Source organism: Polypterus senegalus, chromosome 6, assembly GCF_016835505.1.
Source record: "Polypterus senegalus isolate Bchr_013 chromosome 6, ASM1683550v1, whole genome shotgun sequence".
Classification (NCBI taxonomy): Eukaryota; Metazoa; Chordata; class Cladistia; order Polypteriformes; family Polypteridae; genus Polypterus; species Polypterus senegalus.
In genome coordinates, this window is record NC_053159.1 from 75,068,727 (window position 1) to 75,082,964 (window position 14,238).

The window sequence follows — 14,238 nt, forward strand, 5'->3', positions numbered from 1 at the left end:
CATTAAACAAGGTCAAAAACCCTTTGCTGAATCATGCCAATCAGCCCTGTTATTTAGTTTCCATATAAGATACTTCTGCTTAAAGAGTAGGTGTTTTTAGTGGTTCTTCCACCTCTGATTGAAAATAAGAAAGATGCGCTGATTACAAATTTCTTTTGGATTAAAACCCATAGCCTCAATGCTTACCTAAACTAAACTGGGGGTTGAGAGGATACTGAGTTACCAAGTCTGTTTTCTTCAATCCAAGGCATATTTTACCTTTCAGTATTTTCCTTTTTAGGTATTAAGAACATCTCTGGAAGACAGAAATATCCAGAACACTCAACTGCGTGCTGCTCTGGAACAGGAGCGTGTCATTAGTAGCAACCTACGCAAAGAACTCCAGATTGAACAATCTCGCTGTGAAGCCCTAATCTCTCAAGAAAGGAATAAATTTGCGGAAGCCCAGCAACTGCTTCAGATTGAGAAGACTCGGTCATATGAGCTTAGTGATGCTGTCAAACGTGAGCAACAGCGTTTGGCTCAAGAATATTACCAGAAGCTCAAAGAAGAGGCAAGTCCAGAGAGCTGAGCAAATGAGTCAAGAACAGAACTTAATCCACGATCTGAAAATGCAACTAAACCAAGAAAAGGACCGCTCCCTAGAGTTAGTTTGTATGATTGAAAAGACTCAACAACAAGCAATCCAAGCCAAGCGTCAAATGGAGTCTGAGGCACAGCAGAACATGCTTGAACTGAAAAAAGCACAGGAGCTTGTGGCTAAACTCCAGAAGTCCGTAGAAACATTGCAGGTGCAGAAATTAAATCTTACTCAAGGATTTGAGCGAGAAAGAGAACAGTTTACAGAAAGATTACGTTCTGAAGTTGATAAGCTCCAAAGGAAATTTCTTTCAGTTAAAGAAAAGGAAAAGGCTAGGGAGGAGCAGATGGAAAAACAGAAGAAACAATATCAGCAGGAATTAGCTGAAAAGGAACGCAGACATAAATCGGATAGTGAAAAACTGGCAAATACTTTGTGTTACATTCCTCGTGTTTGACATGTTGTGCTTTTATATTCAGTTAAAGAAACCTTTTTAACATTTGCTGTTTAAATGTTTAATTAAAATTTATTCTGCCAGCATTCAATGGAACTCCAGCACCAGAGAGATCAGCAGAGACTAATACAACTACAACAAACCCTGGAAGAGCTAGAACAGCATGAGAAAGAGTTGGCCTCTCATAAACAGAAACAGGAAGATTTTACCTCGGTGTTTGCTACCTCGGATACCCAAACAACAGAGAAGGAGGCCATGTTCCTGCAGCAGTTAAATTTGGCTCAGCAGCAAGTACAGATGGCTGTTGTTAGACTGAAGGATGTTATGTTTGACTGTTCCAGGTATTTATATTAGTACATATATAGATGCTGTACTATAATTTAGTTTAATAATACGCATTGTCAGATTGTTAATTTGTCTTGACATTTTAAGAGGAAAAAGTAGAACAAATGGTAAATAAGTGTAAAACAAAGTTTGATATCATTACAGTGAGTTATTTATACCAGAGTTGCCATTGAGCTGTCCGCTGCGACTCCACTCGATGATATCCAGGGTGCCCTGCGAGATGAAACGCTCCCTTCTGGCCCTTCTGGTTCCTGCCACCAACCCCCATGATTTCCCTGCAAGTTGGACCCTGTACACTGGTGCTGTGAGTGCTTTGCAGAGTGGAGGCAGGACCTCTGTGTTTTTCCCAGTTAATTCTGGGGTTTGTCAGGGGTGTGTTCTTGCTCCTACTCTGTTCAATGCTTGTATGGACTGGGTATTGGGCAAGGTCATGGGGCATCTGTTGGTGAAGAAAGATTCACAGATCTTGACTTTGCTGACGATGCTGTGATCTTTGCGGAGTCAATGTGGCTTTGATCGGGATGCTTGAGAGATTGAGTGAAGAGTCTAACTGTCTGGGCTTGTGAGTGTCCTGGATAAAAACCAAGATCCAGGCCTTTAATGACTTCTTGGGAACAGCCATCAGCAGTGTATCTGTTTGTGGAGAGAGTGTTGACCTTGTTGAGAGGTTTACTTACCTTGGCAGTGACATTCATGTCTCTGGTGACTCTTCCTGTGAAGTCAGTAGACGGATTGGGAGAGCGATATCTATGCAGAAGGATGTCATGGAGTCCCAAATGAGGCACATTACCTGCATTGTGAGGGAGCATCTTTTATGGAACTACGGCCATTGGCGCATTTCCCTGAGGGTGATCCGGTTCGTAAGATCCTCATTGATGGGGACCCGAGTGGCTGGACCAGGTGAAGGGGTCGGCCACATAACACCTGGCTGCGGCAGAGAGGGTCATTTCCAGAGGATGGGACTGGACCGCGTGTTTGCCTGGGGAGTTGCTAACCGGGATCCCGACTTGTTTCGTAGTGTAGTGGGTGCGGCATTGCACTGTACCAGTGCATGCTCCCCAACTTACCTTGAGTTATTTATTGTGAGTGTGTGGTAAATTGACAGCCTCTCCTATTTTTCTAAATAGAACATTTTTCATTTTGGAATTGGTCACGTTGTTTTTGTTGGTTTTAATTTTTATATTTGTTGCTCGCTCTGGGTCCCTTATATCTAATGTGAGCTTTCCATTAAAGTCCAAATAACATTGAGAAATTTAGCAATAATGCATAGATTTACGTGTAAATTACCTAGTACCATATGCCCAAAAGCTACTCGACACATGTAAATGAATGGAGTGTGTAACATGCAACAATTAATGCAGTGAATATGTAGATAATAAGAAACTCCAAATTGAACAATGTGCATAAAGAATTTAGGTTTTAAGGTTGATATGCAGATGTTTGTGTTTATAGCTGTATTAATGCATTCATGTTCATACTAAATTTCAGCATGCATTCACATGTGCTATTTCTTCTGTCTCTGTCTCTTGGCAAGCTTTAGATGTTTTTTGTATTTAATATTGTGTAATATTACTTTTCATAGCAATGGTGAAAATGAAGATCTGAAGTTTGTGGTAAGAACACTGACTTTGCTGGATAAAGATCTACAACAGTTGTGCTGTGGCCCAATTGTAAGTAAACTGTCAGCGAAAAAAATGCAGAAATTTGTCCTTGTAATATGTTTCAGTAATGTTTTTTTTTTTTTTTTTCAAGTTTTTGTACAGTATGTAACAATTTATTTTTTTTCTGTGATTTCCTCTTCTGATGGTTTTTCATTGCACGTAATGTCTTACTGTTTCAGTTGTCGGCGCCATCCTACTCAGTTGACCGATTAGTGAAGGAGAAAGCTGACCTTACTAATTGTGTTGTAGTACTTACTGAAGAGAAGACCACTTTCAAAAGATCCATTGCAATGCTTGAGAAAGAGATACTTGATCTCAAACATAAAGTAGCAGCAAATGAACAAGTGAGTTTTTTTTTCCCCCGTTTTCTGACTATGGTGTTTGTTAAGGTGTTTATATAGCAGCAGATTTTTGAGTAGACACAATTTTAAATTGTATGTAATTATATTGATCCATCTGTATCATCTAAAACTAATTACCTTCTAAGGTTTCTTCTCTCTGTAACACAGGAATAGAATTAAGTGATCACCTTCCTATAACAAATAAGTCATCCTTGCTGAGTAAAGCCTGAGATGTCCAGAATATTTACATTTGTAGTTAATATTTATTAGAAATTGAAAAGTCACAATGATTGCTTTTACTTGTACTTTACTAACCCGACTATTCACAGAAACCCTGTTTCAAAAATGCAATGTTTACCCTTATTCCTGCTAGAGAAATCAAGATATTTGTCTGTGAGAAACCAGGTTACAGAAGGATTTTGTAGTCTGCTTGTCCATTGCACTCTGTTACCGTGCTCATGTCTGTGACTACCAGTGTTTGCTTTGCCCTCTCATCCAGCAGCCACAGGAAGAAAATGCTAGAATTACCCACAAAGATAAATTCCCAAGACAAATACTTGGGCAGTCACATTACTCCTTCTTCTGGCTGAAATAATCTTTGTCTTAATTTTTGAGTGGAGCACTGGTTTTGAGGCTAGGGATCTGCCCTAGCAATCAGAAGGTTGCCAGTTCAAATCTGGTAAAAGCCAGAAGTGATTCCACTACATAGGCCCTTGCTTGAGCAAGGCGCTTAATCTGCAGTTGCTCCATCCTGGTTATGACGGTAAGGTGCATTCAGTCCTGCAAGCAGGTTCTCCAACTTGTAGGACAAACTAGGGGATTGGTGGCAGGATTGGCACTCCTGCCACTGTAAAAAAAAAATCTCACACTGTTCCATTCAAACTAATGTGGTGCTGAGGTGTCACCCGTTGCACAGCTGCTCAGGTCTTAATTTGAGACCCTGAGGTGGTTTGTCGTGTGGTGGGTGCGGCAACACACTGTATCAGTGCATTCTCTAAACCGCTCATACTCTTCAATAGTTTAGAAAGTACTACATTGTTTTGTTAATAAGCTGAATATACAGTGCCAAGCTCAGCCTGACAATCTTGGGACCTGTGTTGGACATAATGCATTAAGTGTAACATGTATTATGTAGTTTGATTTATTTTTAAGATGAAATGTAACCTGCTACAGTGTTTATTTTATTGAACTAAAAATACTTTTGTTGCTTTCCCAGCAGCACTGGGTGTAAGGCAAGAAACAAATGCACTGGAATGCCGGCCCTTTGCAGGCCTTAATTGCACAGCCAAGGAGAAAAAAGTGTGCTACGTGCAATACCTTAACAGAAACCTGTTAATAAAGAGTCAGTTTAGTTTTAATCTATTTGCTGTAGATGTGTTGAAACAGTGTGATTAGATGACTCAGTGGCCAGTGTTAATATCTGAGATGTAAACAGGGAATGGGTGTTATTTACTTCACAGCACATAAAGAACTAAACGTATTTATAAAACATGGGAAAGTTACATGTTTGGCTGTGTTTCTGGTCAATTTCCTGAAGGTCTATATATGGACTTAAGATTTAATTACAAATGCTAGCCTGTCAAATGTGCAGTTTTTTATAAAAAGAAGAAAATTTGACACACTATTTGTAATGCATTACATTTTATAAGTAAATGATCTTTATAACATGCTTAGTTACTTTTTTTTGTAAGTGATAGTAATGAAAATAAGTTACTTTTAGAAGTAGTGTTACCCTCATTGCTCGGAAGACACAGGCTTCATGCTTATTTTCAGATTCAAGGCAGCCACTGATGATGATTTAACTCATTCTTGCGCATTTTAATTACTTTGGAATATTTTAAAAAGGGAGAACAGCATAAGTAGACTTGAACATGAAGGTATTTATGAAACCAGGTTTCTGCCTTAATTAGGTTACTCACCTTATCCCGGTTTTGTGTGAGTTTGTAAACATACTCACTGCTTGTTTTTTTAACTTAGAAAATAGTCAATAAAGAGCATTGGGTAAGTTTGGTTTAAATATAAGAACAAAATGTTCAGTTGCTGTGGCCCCATTTTTGCACATCATTATACTGTAGTGACTGAACTGCCCATCAATCTCATTTTCACTTGAACTGCTGAAAGGCATTTATCATTTTTTTTGTATTGCATATGAATACAGTGAAAAAAGCAGTTTCTTGATGTGTAAAAAACATGTTTTGTTATTTTTCAAATTGCTAGTGAATACTTTTTAATTTCAGATTTACAGAAAATAATTAGTTACCGACATTGTGTGTTTATATATTTTTTAATCTTGTAGTTCAGCCAGGCCAATGCCAGTTCCATTCTTGCTTCTGAAAGAGCAGCCTGGCAAAAGGAGAAGGTGTTTCTTACCAGTGCTTTGAATAAGGCAGAATCTGAGCTGGCAAGAATGACTGCTGAGAATGAGAACAGGCCTATAGGTGATAGTTCCTCTAAGGTAAGCTGGTAGTTATTGTTTGAAATTGAGCTACCTTTCATTTTAATAAAATGATTTTATTTGAAATATTTTTGTATCCCATACCTTTTAGTTCTTGTTTCTTTTTTCTTTTAAGCAAAGTTTAATTTAAATTATGCATTTTTTATTTGCTTTTTAATTTCTTAATTTTACTTATTGTAAAATGCATGTTTTGACACAGATGCAACGACTCTATGCAAAATATCTTAGAACTGAAAGTTTCAGGAAGGCACTAGTTTATCAAAAGAAGTACCTTCTTCTCTTACTGGGAGGTTTCCAGGACACTGAGAGGGAAATATTGTCACTAATTGCCAGAATGGGAGTATATCCATCTCCAAAAGATCTGCAGGATACAGCTTCAACTTCACGACCTATAAGCAAATTTCGTTCTGCTGTTAGAGTGCTAATTGCGATATCACGGTAAATACCTTTTTTATTTTTTGCAATGTGAATTGAATTTTTGCCTCAAACTCTAAAAGCAGTTAAATTAATTGAACTGTAATTTGTTACCCTCAGTTTGAAATTTTTGGTCAAGAAGTGGCAAAAGGCTACAAAAAAGAGTCATCCTCCAGTGGCATCTGTGAGTGGAAATGGGCACAGTTTAGGTAAGGCAACTACTGATATTCTTGAAATTCAAACTTTTGTTTCTTGAACAAAAGAAAGGACAAAAAATGTATGTTTTTGTGTCAGTTTCACATATGCTAGTGTGTAGGGATGTGTAGTTGTGCTACCATGTTCATGTGTCACAAATAAGTAGCAGTAGAGTAAAGCTTAAGAAAAGCAGGTCAAGAATTGGGTTTAAAGCTCAGTCCATTCAATCCTGGTGAGGAGTCTGCCAATCCCTCCTGTGTCTATATCAGAGTTTTCCAAGGTATTCCGTTTTTCCTTCAACATCTGAAAGACAATTGACTGGTCCCATCCAAGTTTCATTCCTGGCATCCACATCTGCCATAATGGATTCAATCTCCTCATAACTCTATATCAGAAATGGCTTATAAGAGTTGCAAAAGTGGATGAATAAAGAGAGAATTTATAAATATAAATTTTGACCCAAGTAATTTAATTTAATCAAATTCCTGCCCTAATTAAGCAATGTGCTATTTCACAATTCCTAGGTTTTTTTTTTTATAAAAAATCCAGAAATTACACAGTCATTATACATTTTTGCGGTTTGATGTGTTAGATGGGTAACAATTTATTCTTTTTCATTTTACTATTGTTATTTTTAATGTTCTCACAGTTTAACTTATTAATTGTTGATAAATTTTGTTAATAATAAACCACAAGTCTTTAGCATTGAAATAACTGCCCTTTAGCATTCAGCAACATTTCCCTGCTCTGTTCTGATCTTTATTGATTGTATTCAAATACAATTAAGGCAGTAAATGTCAGAGAACAAGTGATTTACAAAGAAAATGACAATTCAAAATCCAAATATTTCTTTAATTTCTGTGGTATAGCAGGTCCGCGGCTTAGAAAGAATGGCAGTTTTATTAAATAATCCATTGGCAGTGTCCGTCTCTGGGTGCACTCACGCAGCAGCAGGGAGCTGGTGAAGTAGTTGGAACGAGATTGCTTTCTGTGGTGCATGATTGAGCCACTGAGTCCACAGAGCCGTGTAAGTACAGGCCGGCATGGGAAGAGAGGAGAGAAACTGAGAGAAAGGTACGTAGAGCGAGAGTGCGGCAATGGGGCAGAGAGAGAGAAAAAAGGCAGCGCAGTCAGTGGTCCATTGATGCATTAGTGTTCTAGGGACGAATTGTCCCAACTGATTGTGCAGTGGAGTGGGAGCGATCAAAGTGACGTCCTCTTCTACAAGAAGGATGACGAGAGGACAACCGACCCCAAGTGGTCTGGCATGGGGTTGGATTGGAGAGGACTGCGGCTGCTGAAGTCTTTCCCAGCTAAACTAGCAATGGGCAAGCTGGGGAGACTAGGAAGGAGTTGTGCTCGGCTCACTTGACCCAGTAACTGTTGGTTTTTATTCTGTTTTTTTAGCCTTGTTTTTAATCACCAGGTTTTTCACTATTGTGAGGATTATTTAATTATTTAATGGAAGCACTGTACTTTTGGACACAAACTGCTTTTATTTTTTTATTGTTTAATCAAAGCACTTGAACACTTTCCACTATCCCATTGCCTGGAGTGTTTTGTCCCCATCTGCCATGCTCATCTGGTTACGTTATTGACGGTGTCTGTTTCAAGAGGCTCTAAATATGAAAGAGGAGCATGGAGCTGGACCCACACCATCACTATTTCTTATACGTGTAAATATCACACTACTGCACTTAATGAAAAATAAGAGAATCCAAAAACAAGCTAATTAATCAAAGAATGTTTTAAACCATACTTCAGGGTCCATGGCAGTGTGCAGGTTTTTAAAATAAAAATGGTGCACTCAGGCAGCCCCAGACATCATTGGCTGCTTCTGTTTGCACTTGAAAGTGTGACCAGCCTGGCTGGTTTCCTCATTGACTCTCTGTGGGTCATTATGCAGAGCTCATCTGCACCCACACAGCATTTAAAGAGACTGAGCAGGATAGACTGGGAGAAAGACATAAGAAAAGTAAAAACAAAAAAATGATGGGAGGTAAAATCAATGGAGAAAGGAAAAAAAAAGTCGGAATCATAGCAGATCAGGGGCATTAGAGAGAAGGGGGCATGGTAGTCAGGAATGTTTCCCAATGCAGAGCAGTCACGTTCTGGGGATAGGGTTGTTCATTTTGAATATTGCAGAGGAGCAAGAGTAACAAACCTCTCTGAGAAGTTCTCATGGATGCAGAAGGATGCTGGCGGTAGTCGACACCAAGGGATGACAATGGGGACACAAGCCTGTTAAAAAGGTTGATCGCGCTTGCCAGAGGGACATGGAATAAGGAGACACTGATGCATGGAATTTTTTTAAATGAAAGATCCTGACTATTTTTGCTTTTGATTTTAAAAGTTAATGGGTTATTGATTGATTTTCACCTCCATCAGAGCACTGTTTTTAGGAGATTATTATTGAGACTGCTATGCACTTTTGCACACTGTTTGTACTGCGTAGAGTAAAAAAAGCCCTACGCACTTTTTGCAATCTTTTTGTTGTTAGCATAGGATTAACCAATAGGAAAAGTTTCAGCTCATTGGTTTTGATTGACAAGTGACAAAATCATAATGAAAAGAGTCACTGTGAAATAATTACAGCTGGCTTTATAAGAGCCATTCGGAAATGCACTGTTCAGAAAAGAAGTTTAGTGAAATAAAAACGGTCTTTTAAAATTTATCAATATTGAAATTTAACATGACTTTTTGTAATTAATTTGATGCCTTTTATTTAAATATGCATTTTTTTCATAAGTTATTGACACTCTCATTTTTGACAGTACTTTTGCATGTGAATATTTAATAATTTCCATTTAACTTATTTCATTTTAGCACCAATGGTCTTTCATATGTAATAATGATAGAAGTATAATGTTTTGACTGTATTGATGTTTACAGACTTTCTGTGTAAAGCCTTATGGATATTAATGATAGGTTCCAGACAAACAGTTAAATAATTTTCACAGAATACAGAGCACTCTGGGAAAGCTCATAAAGACAACAAAGGTGGTGCATTTTCCAAGCGTAAAAGTAAGTTTCATATGCTATTGCAGTGTTTAATGGACTGGTGCTTTCTTCAGAGTCTGTTTTTACCTTGGCCACTGCCATATTTTTAATTTTAATAATAGTTAACATATTTCCATGCATGTTAACTATTACAGTGGAACCTCGGTTTACGAGTAACTTGGTTTACGAGTGTTTTGCAAGACGAGGAAAAATGTTTTATAAATTTTGACTTGATAAAAGAGCGATATCTTGCAATACGAGTAGTATGGATACACTTTGTCTACTGAGCGTCATGTGATCACAACTGAGCTGATGGTTCTTCTCTCTCTCCTTATCTCGCTCGCTCGCCCAGCGCATCTCTCTCTCTCTGGCAATCGTCTCCTACTCTCCGTCTGAGTCTGTGTGCCTTACTCATATAGTCAACATCCGTACGAACGTATACTGTTTACTACAGCATTGTGACTGTGTGTGTGTGTGCGCTGTGAAGTGCGAGTCCCCATCTTGCTCCCCAAAACACAAAGCTGAGTCTCAGTACTTTAACAACAGCTTTATTCAGCTTGAAACAGCAACAGCGCTGTTATTTATTGTAGCGGGATCTTTATAATGTTCCTTGTATGACCCATTGATGACAGGCGCTTATAGCATGTCTGCGATCTTTTTGGATGCACTTATACGGCGAACTGCTACAGCGCTGGGAGACTGCGATTGCTTTGGGACGCTCTTCCGCGTGTCGTCCCGTTGGGTGGAATCCCACATGAGTTTAGAAACTCACACCAGCCATGATTCTTTTTAAAGGTAAAGTGCAGGTTAATTTGTATTATGTATTTTACTTTATATTTTGTATTAATCATTTTTATATGAATCGTTTTGGGTTGTGGAACGAATCATCTGAGTTTCCATTATTTCTTATGGAGAAATTTGCTTTGATATACGAGTGCTTTGAATTGCGAGCACATTTCCGGAACGAATTATGCTCGCAAACCAAGGTTCCACTGTATATCTAATTATAATGACTTATGCTACTTCTGCAATATTATGTTTAAGTTTGAAGCTCTAAGACTGAATTCACATGAAAGACTTATTTTAACTAAGGTAACTGAGAAATACTATGTAAAATATATAAATGTATTAGTGTATTTTTTTTGTTTTTTTCTTAGTCAACGGAACCAGACCTGAGGTTTTAAGGCCACAGCACTCAACTATTATTTTCAATTCTCCTCCAACAAGAGAAAATGTGTCATTTAATAGAAGTACACATATTGTTCAGTCACCTAAATCACCATACAAGCTCCAGAACAGGTAAGGCCTGTTTATTTACATACATTTATTCAGTTACAGTACATCATATACTGTATTGGGTATAGAAAATGGTATTGAGTTTCAATACTTAGTATTGGATCAAGGTTTGAAATTTTGGTATTGTGACAACCCTTGTCTCTTTTTATCAATACCTTGGATTAAATATTTTTTAAGAGTTGATCAGGAAACTGTTAAAACTGTTTTCTTGTTTTAGGGGATTTAGAGGATTTTGGTCTAACTTTTATTTTGCCTTTTTCAAAATACATTGTCTGAATTTGCTTTCAGTTCAGTTTTTTAATTAGTAAACACTTGGATAGAATGACATTAATTATTGCCAGACCTCTCAGTTTTAGCTTATGTCAAGACCACTATGTTCTGTGAGTATTAAAACATGAAACACTAGTAAGGTCAGCATTGTTCTTTTTTTCTGTAATACTCTATTCATCATAGACCCTTTACAACTCTGACATTTATTATAGTGGTAGAGACCTGTAGGGACTCGGATCAAACTTGGGTTGTTATTATGGAAGATAATTTGTTAGTGATGGCTCTTCTCAGTAGTCTAAGCCACTGCCCATCCTGTCCATGTTTTAGGTTTACTGAGCCTTACAATGTTAAGGTATGTTATTCTAGTACGGGTTCTCAGTGAGCCAGAGGCCATCTTGGCTAGATCAAAAAGAAGGCAGTAACCAGTCCAGGACGGGATGTTAATCTGCTGCATCCATATTTATTCATATCAGGCCATTTTATTGTTCCAAAGGGTGTTCAATAATTTATCTGCCTAACTAAAAAACAATAACATCTGATAGTCAAACGCACCTCGTTACCTTTCAGTGTAATCCCCGCTGACTTCACCACACTTGGTTCACTTTTGCCTCCAGTGATTTAATAGAAGGATTCATCTTGGTCCACCAGCCAACAAGTAAAAGCATATAAATATACATTTTTTGATATATGATGTTGTTGTGTGTACTGGGCAGCAGTAGAATACTGTCAGTAGAGTTATTCTGGGCTTGCACTGTAAAATGCCTCATTAAACGTCAGCCCAGGCCTGATTTGTAGCTAACTGTTCAAGCATTGACCCGAGTCGTACTTCAAATGAAGGAGGTAATGTTCACATACTTACAGTTAACTTGTTACACCCAAAAAAATCAGTTTTACCACAGTATCAAGAATTAAATAAAACATTCTACTTTTAAGCACTTTATTTTGTAAGCAAGTTGTTTTTAAATTGCTTGCACAAAAGATTAAAGAAAATTAATGTATAACATACCAGGCTGGCTAAAACTAAACCACCACATTGTTGTTAGCTGACAAAGTAATGCCAGGAACCATATTTCTGTTATTAGTTCATGTTTAATACACTTGATTCAGAAATTTAGCAATTCAGCAGTTGGACAGCATCAGCCGCCTGAACCATTCTATGCAAGATATTTTAGAAAACACCATAGTCCAATTTTGTTGACCGGAAGGCTAAAGAGTATGCAATATAGCTGCCATTTCAAGGAGACTTTCAATGTTATAAACCTCTAGAAACTGACAATTAGCTCTAGTCATAGTACCTTGAAGAACCGTTAAAGGCTTTGTAATTGGGTGGTTCAGTAACTGTTTTTAATATTCAAGTAAAAGAATTACAATTTCATTGTGCTGTGTTTGTATTAGTATCCCAAAAGTGCTATCTAAAGAGATTAGGAAAATATAAACAATATGGATAATACTACACAAGATACTCAAATAATATTTCAGATTACTCGGCTTTCTATTATTAAATATTAACCTTTATGCTTTGTGTTTGCTATTTATACTGACATGCAGATCTCATGAGCAGTCAATTACATCGTCCCAAGATGCTGAGCGATCTCTGACAGAATATATCCATCATTTAGAGGCGGTACAGCAACGTTTAGGAGGCCATAAACTAGGTAAGCAGAAGACTCTGTAAAACGTATTTGTGTTTAGTAAAAGTGTTTAAATAATAAGATAGTAGGCATGAACATGTTGGCCAAATGTCAAATACAGTAGTTTATCACTGCTGCCTCATAGACCCAGAGAATCTGGATTCACATTCAGCCTCGTCACCGGCTCTTTGTAGTTGGTATGTTTTCTCTGTCTACCATGGCATCTTTCATGTACTATAGTTTCCTGCCATATTTGTTTAAATGATGCTATATCTTCAATAAATGAAGAAAGAAACACAGCCCATAAGAAAGATGGCTTCTTAAATTGTCAACATTTCTTTCTAGGATCAAGTGGCTTGTCTTTCAGCAAAAGTTTTAAAAGGTGAAGGAACATCTGAATCAAGATCTATGGAATTCAGGCTTTCCCCATCTTTTTTGGTTTGGATTCTTGTACCTTATATAACCACAGCAGTTTTTGTAGAGTATTCACTTTTGTAGGCAATTCACTCTTCTGTTTAAGAGGTTTTATTGTAAAATATATCACTTTTTTGTGTACAGATTTACATATCACGTTTCACTCTTATATGTATAGAATTTAATAGGAAGTAAATTGTGTAAATATTCACTGTCTATTTTTTGGTGATGTCCTTTTTTTGTATAGATCTAAAATATTTTTGAACTTGAGCCTTTGTTCAGCAATTGAATATATGTAAAATGAATTTTAGAGAGTTTAATTACCAAATAATGTTTTTATTAAAATGTTTCATAATATACCTTGCATTTTAAGTATTTAATAAAGCTGTAAATGCTTCAGACATTTTAAATGTGTGACAGAAGCCTAATAAACATGCTTGCTAAAAATTATTGATTACCTTTGCCTTCAGTCATAATTTAGATTAAAAAAAAAATGCTACTCAATTGTAATGCAAGCATTAGGGCTGCTGATGGTTTAAATATACATTTTCACAATTCTTATACAAAAATGACAAGAAGCTGAAAGCTAGAGATTCACGTCAGTGGAAACCTTACTGAACTAGAGGCCAAAGCTGGAGGCTTCATGAAAAAACAATACAATCCCACCAGCTCTCCTTTTAGTTGTCATTGCGTTTACAAACCAAAATATCAGTAAATGTGGAAGTGACCACCAAGCTACTGACATTAGATATTGTGGCATTTTTCAAGAACTGGACTCAGTTTTGAATTTTGGATAAAACTGGTTTCACAATGAAACGTTATTTGAGAAAAAAATGTCATTATCAATGACAAACACATTTATACTGTGCTAATTTATTTGGCTATGTGATTTTTATAGCTGCTGCTGTAAACATATACATTTCCAAATGTACCTAAATTACAAGGAATACAGACGGCACGTGGGGTCTTCAATACCTTGTCTACCTAAGTATCCTGTTACAGATCTGAACTCGTCACTGGAGACCAGGGGCCTCATGTATAAACGGTGTGTATGCACACAAATGTTACGTACACCCGTTTCCACACTCACATCGTAACGTATAGAAACTAATCTTGGCGTAAAGCCATGCACATTCTCATGCCAGCTCAAACCATTATATACAGAGGTTTTCAGCTCGGTTT

The 14,238-nt window shown here is 37.3% G+C and overlaps 2 protein-coding genes across 2 annotated transcripts in view; both read left to right on the forward strand.

The window, feature by feature from the left end:
- The window catches only part of pcnt (pericentrin), a 174,690-nt gene extending 174,005 nt beyond the window's left edge, over positions 1-685 (forward strand). The window contains exon 45 of the mRNA XM_039756353.1: positions 281-685. Coding sequence (XP_039612287.1) covers positions 281-571 — 291 coding nt within the window. The 3' untranslated portion in view covers positions 572-685. The remainder of the gene's footprint in view (positions 1-280) is intronic.
- A 343-nt stretch (positions 686-1,028) lies between these two features.
- On the forward strand, positions 1,029-13,507 carry LOC120531184 (pericentrin-like). The gene is made up of 9 exons (XM_039756354.1): positions 1,029-1,375; positions 2,962-3,049; positions 3,220-3,384; positions 5,678-5,836; positions 6,036-6,274; positions 6,371-6,459; positions 10,603-10,744; positions 12,560-12,666; positions 12,988-13,507. Exons 1-9 carry the CDS (start codon positions 1,125-1,127, stop codon positions 13,026-13,028), a joined length of 1,281 nt encoding a protein of 426 aa, XP_039612288.1. The 5' UTR covers positions 1,029-1,124; the 3' UTR covers positions 13,029-13,507.
- Positions 13,508-14,238: the final 731 nt, after the last annotated feature.

Coding starts and splice junctions, on each gene's coding strand:
- LOC120531184 (XM_039756354.1), top strand. CDS start 1,125: ATGGAACTCCAGCACCAGAGAGATCAGCAGAGACTAATACAACTACAA. Junction 3,050..3,219: donor AGTTGTGCTGTGGCCCAATT/GTAAGTAAACTG, acceptor TTACTGTTTCAG/TTGTCGGCGCCATCCTACTC. Junction 6,460..10,602: donor TGGAAATGGGCACAGTTTAG/GTAAGGCAACTA, acceptor TTTTTTTCTTAG/TCAACGGAACCAGACCTGAG.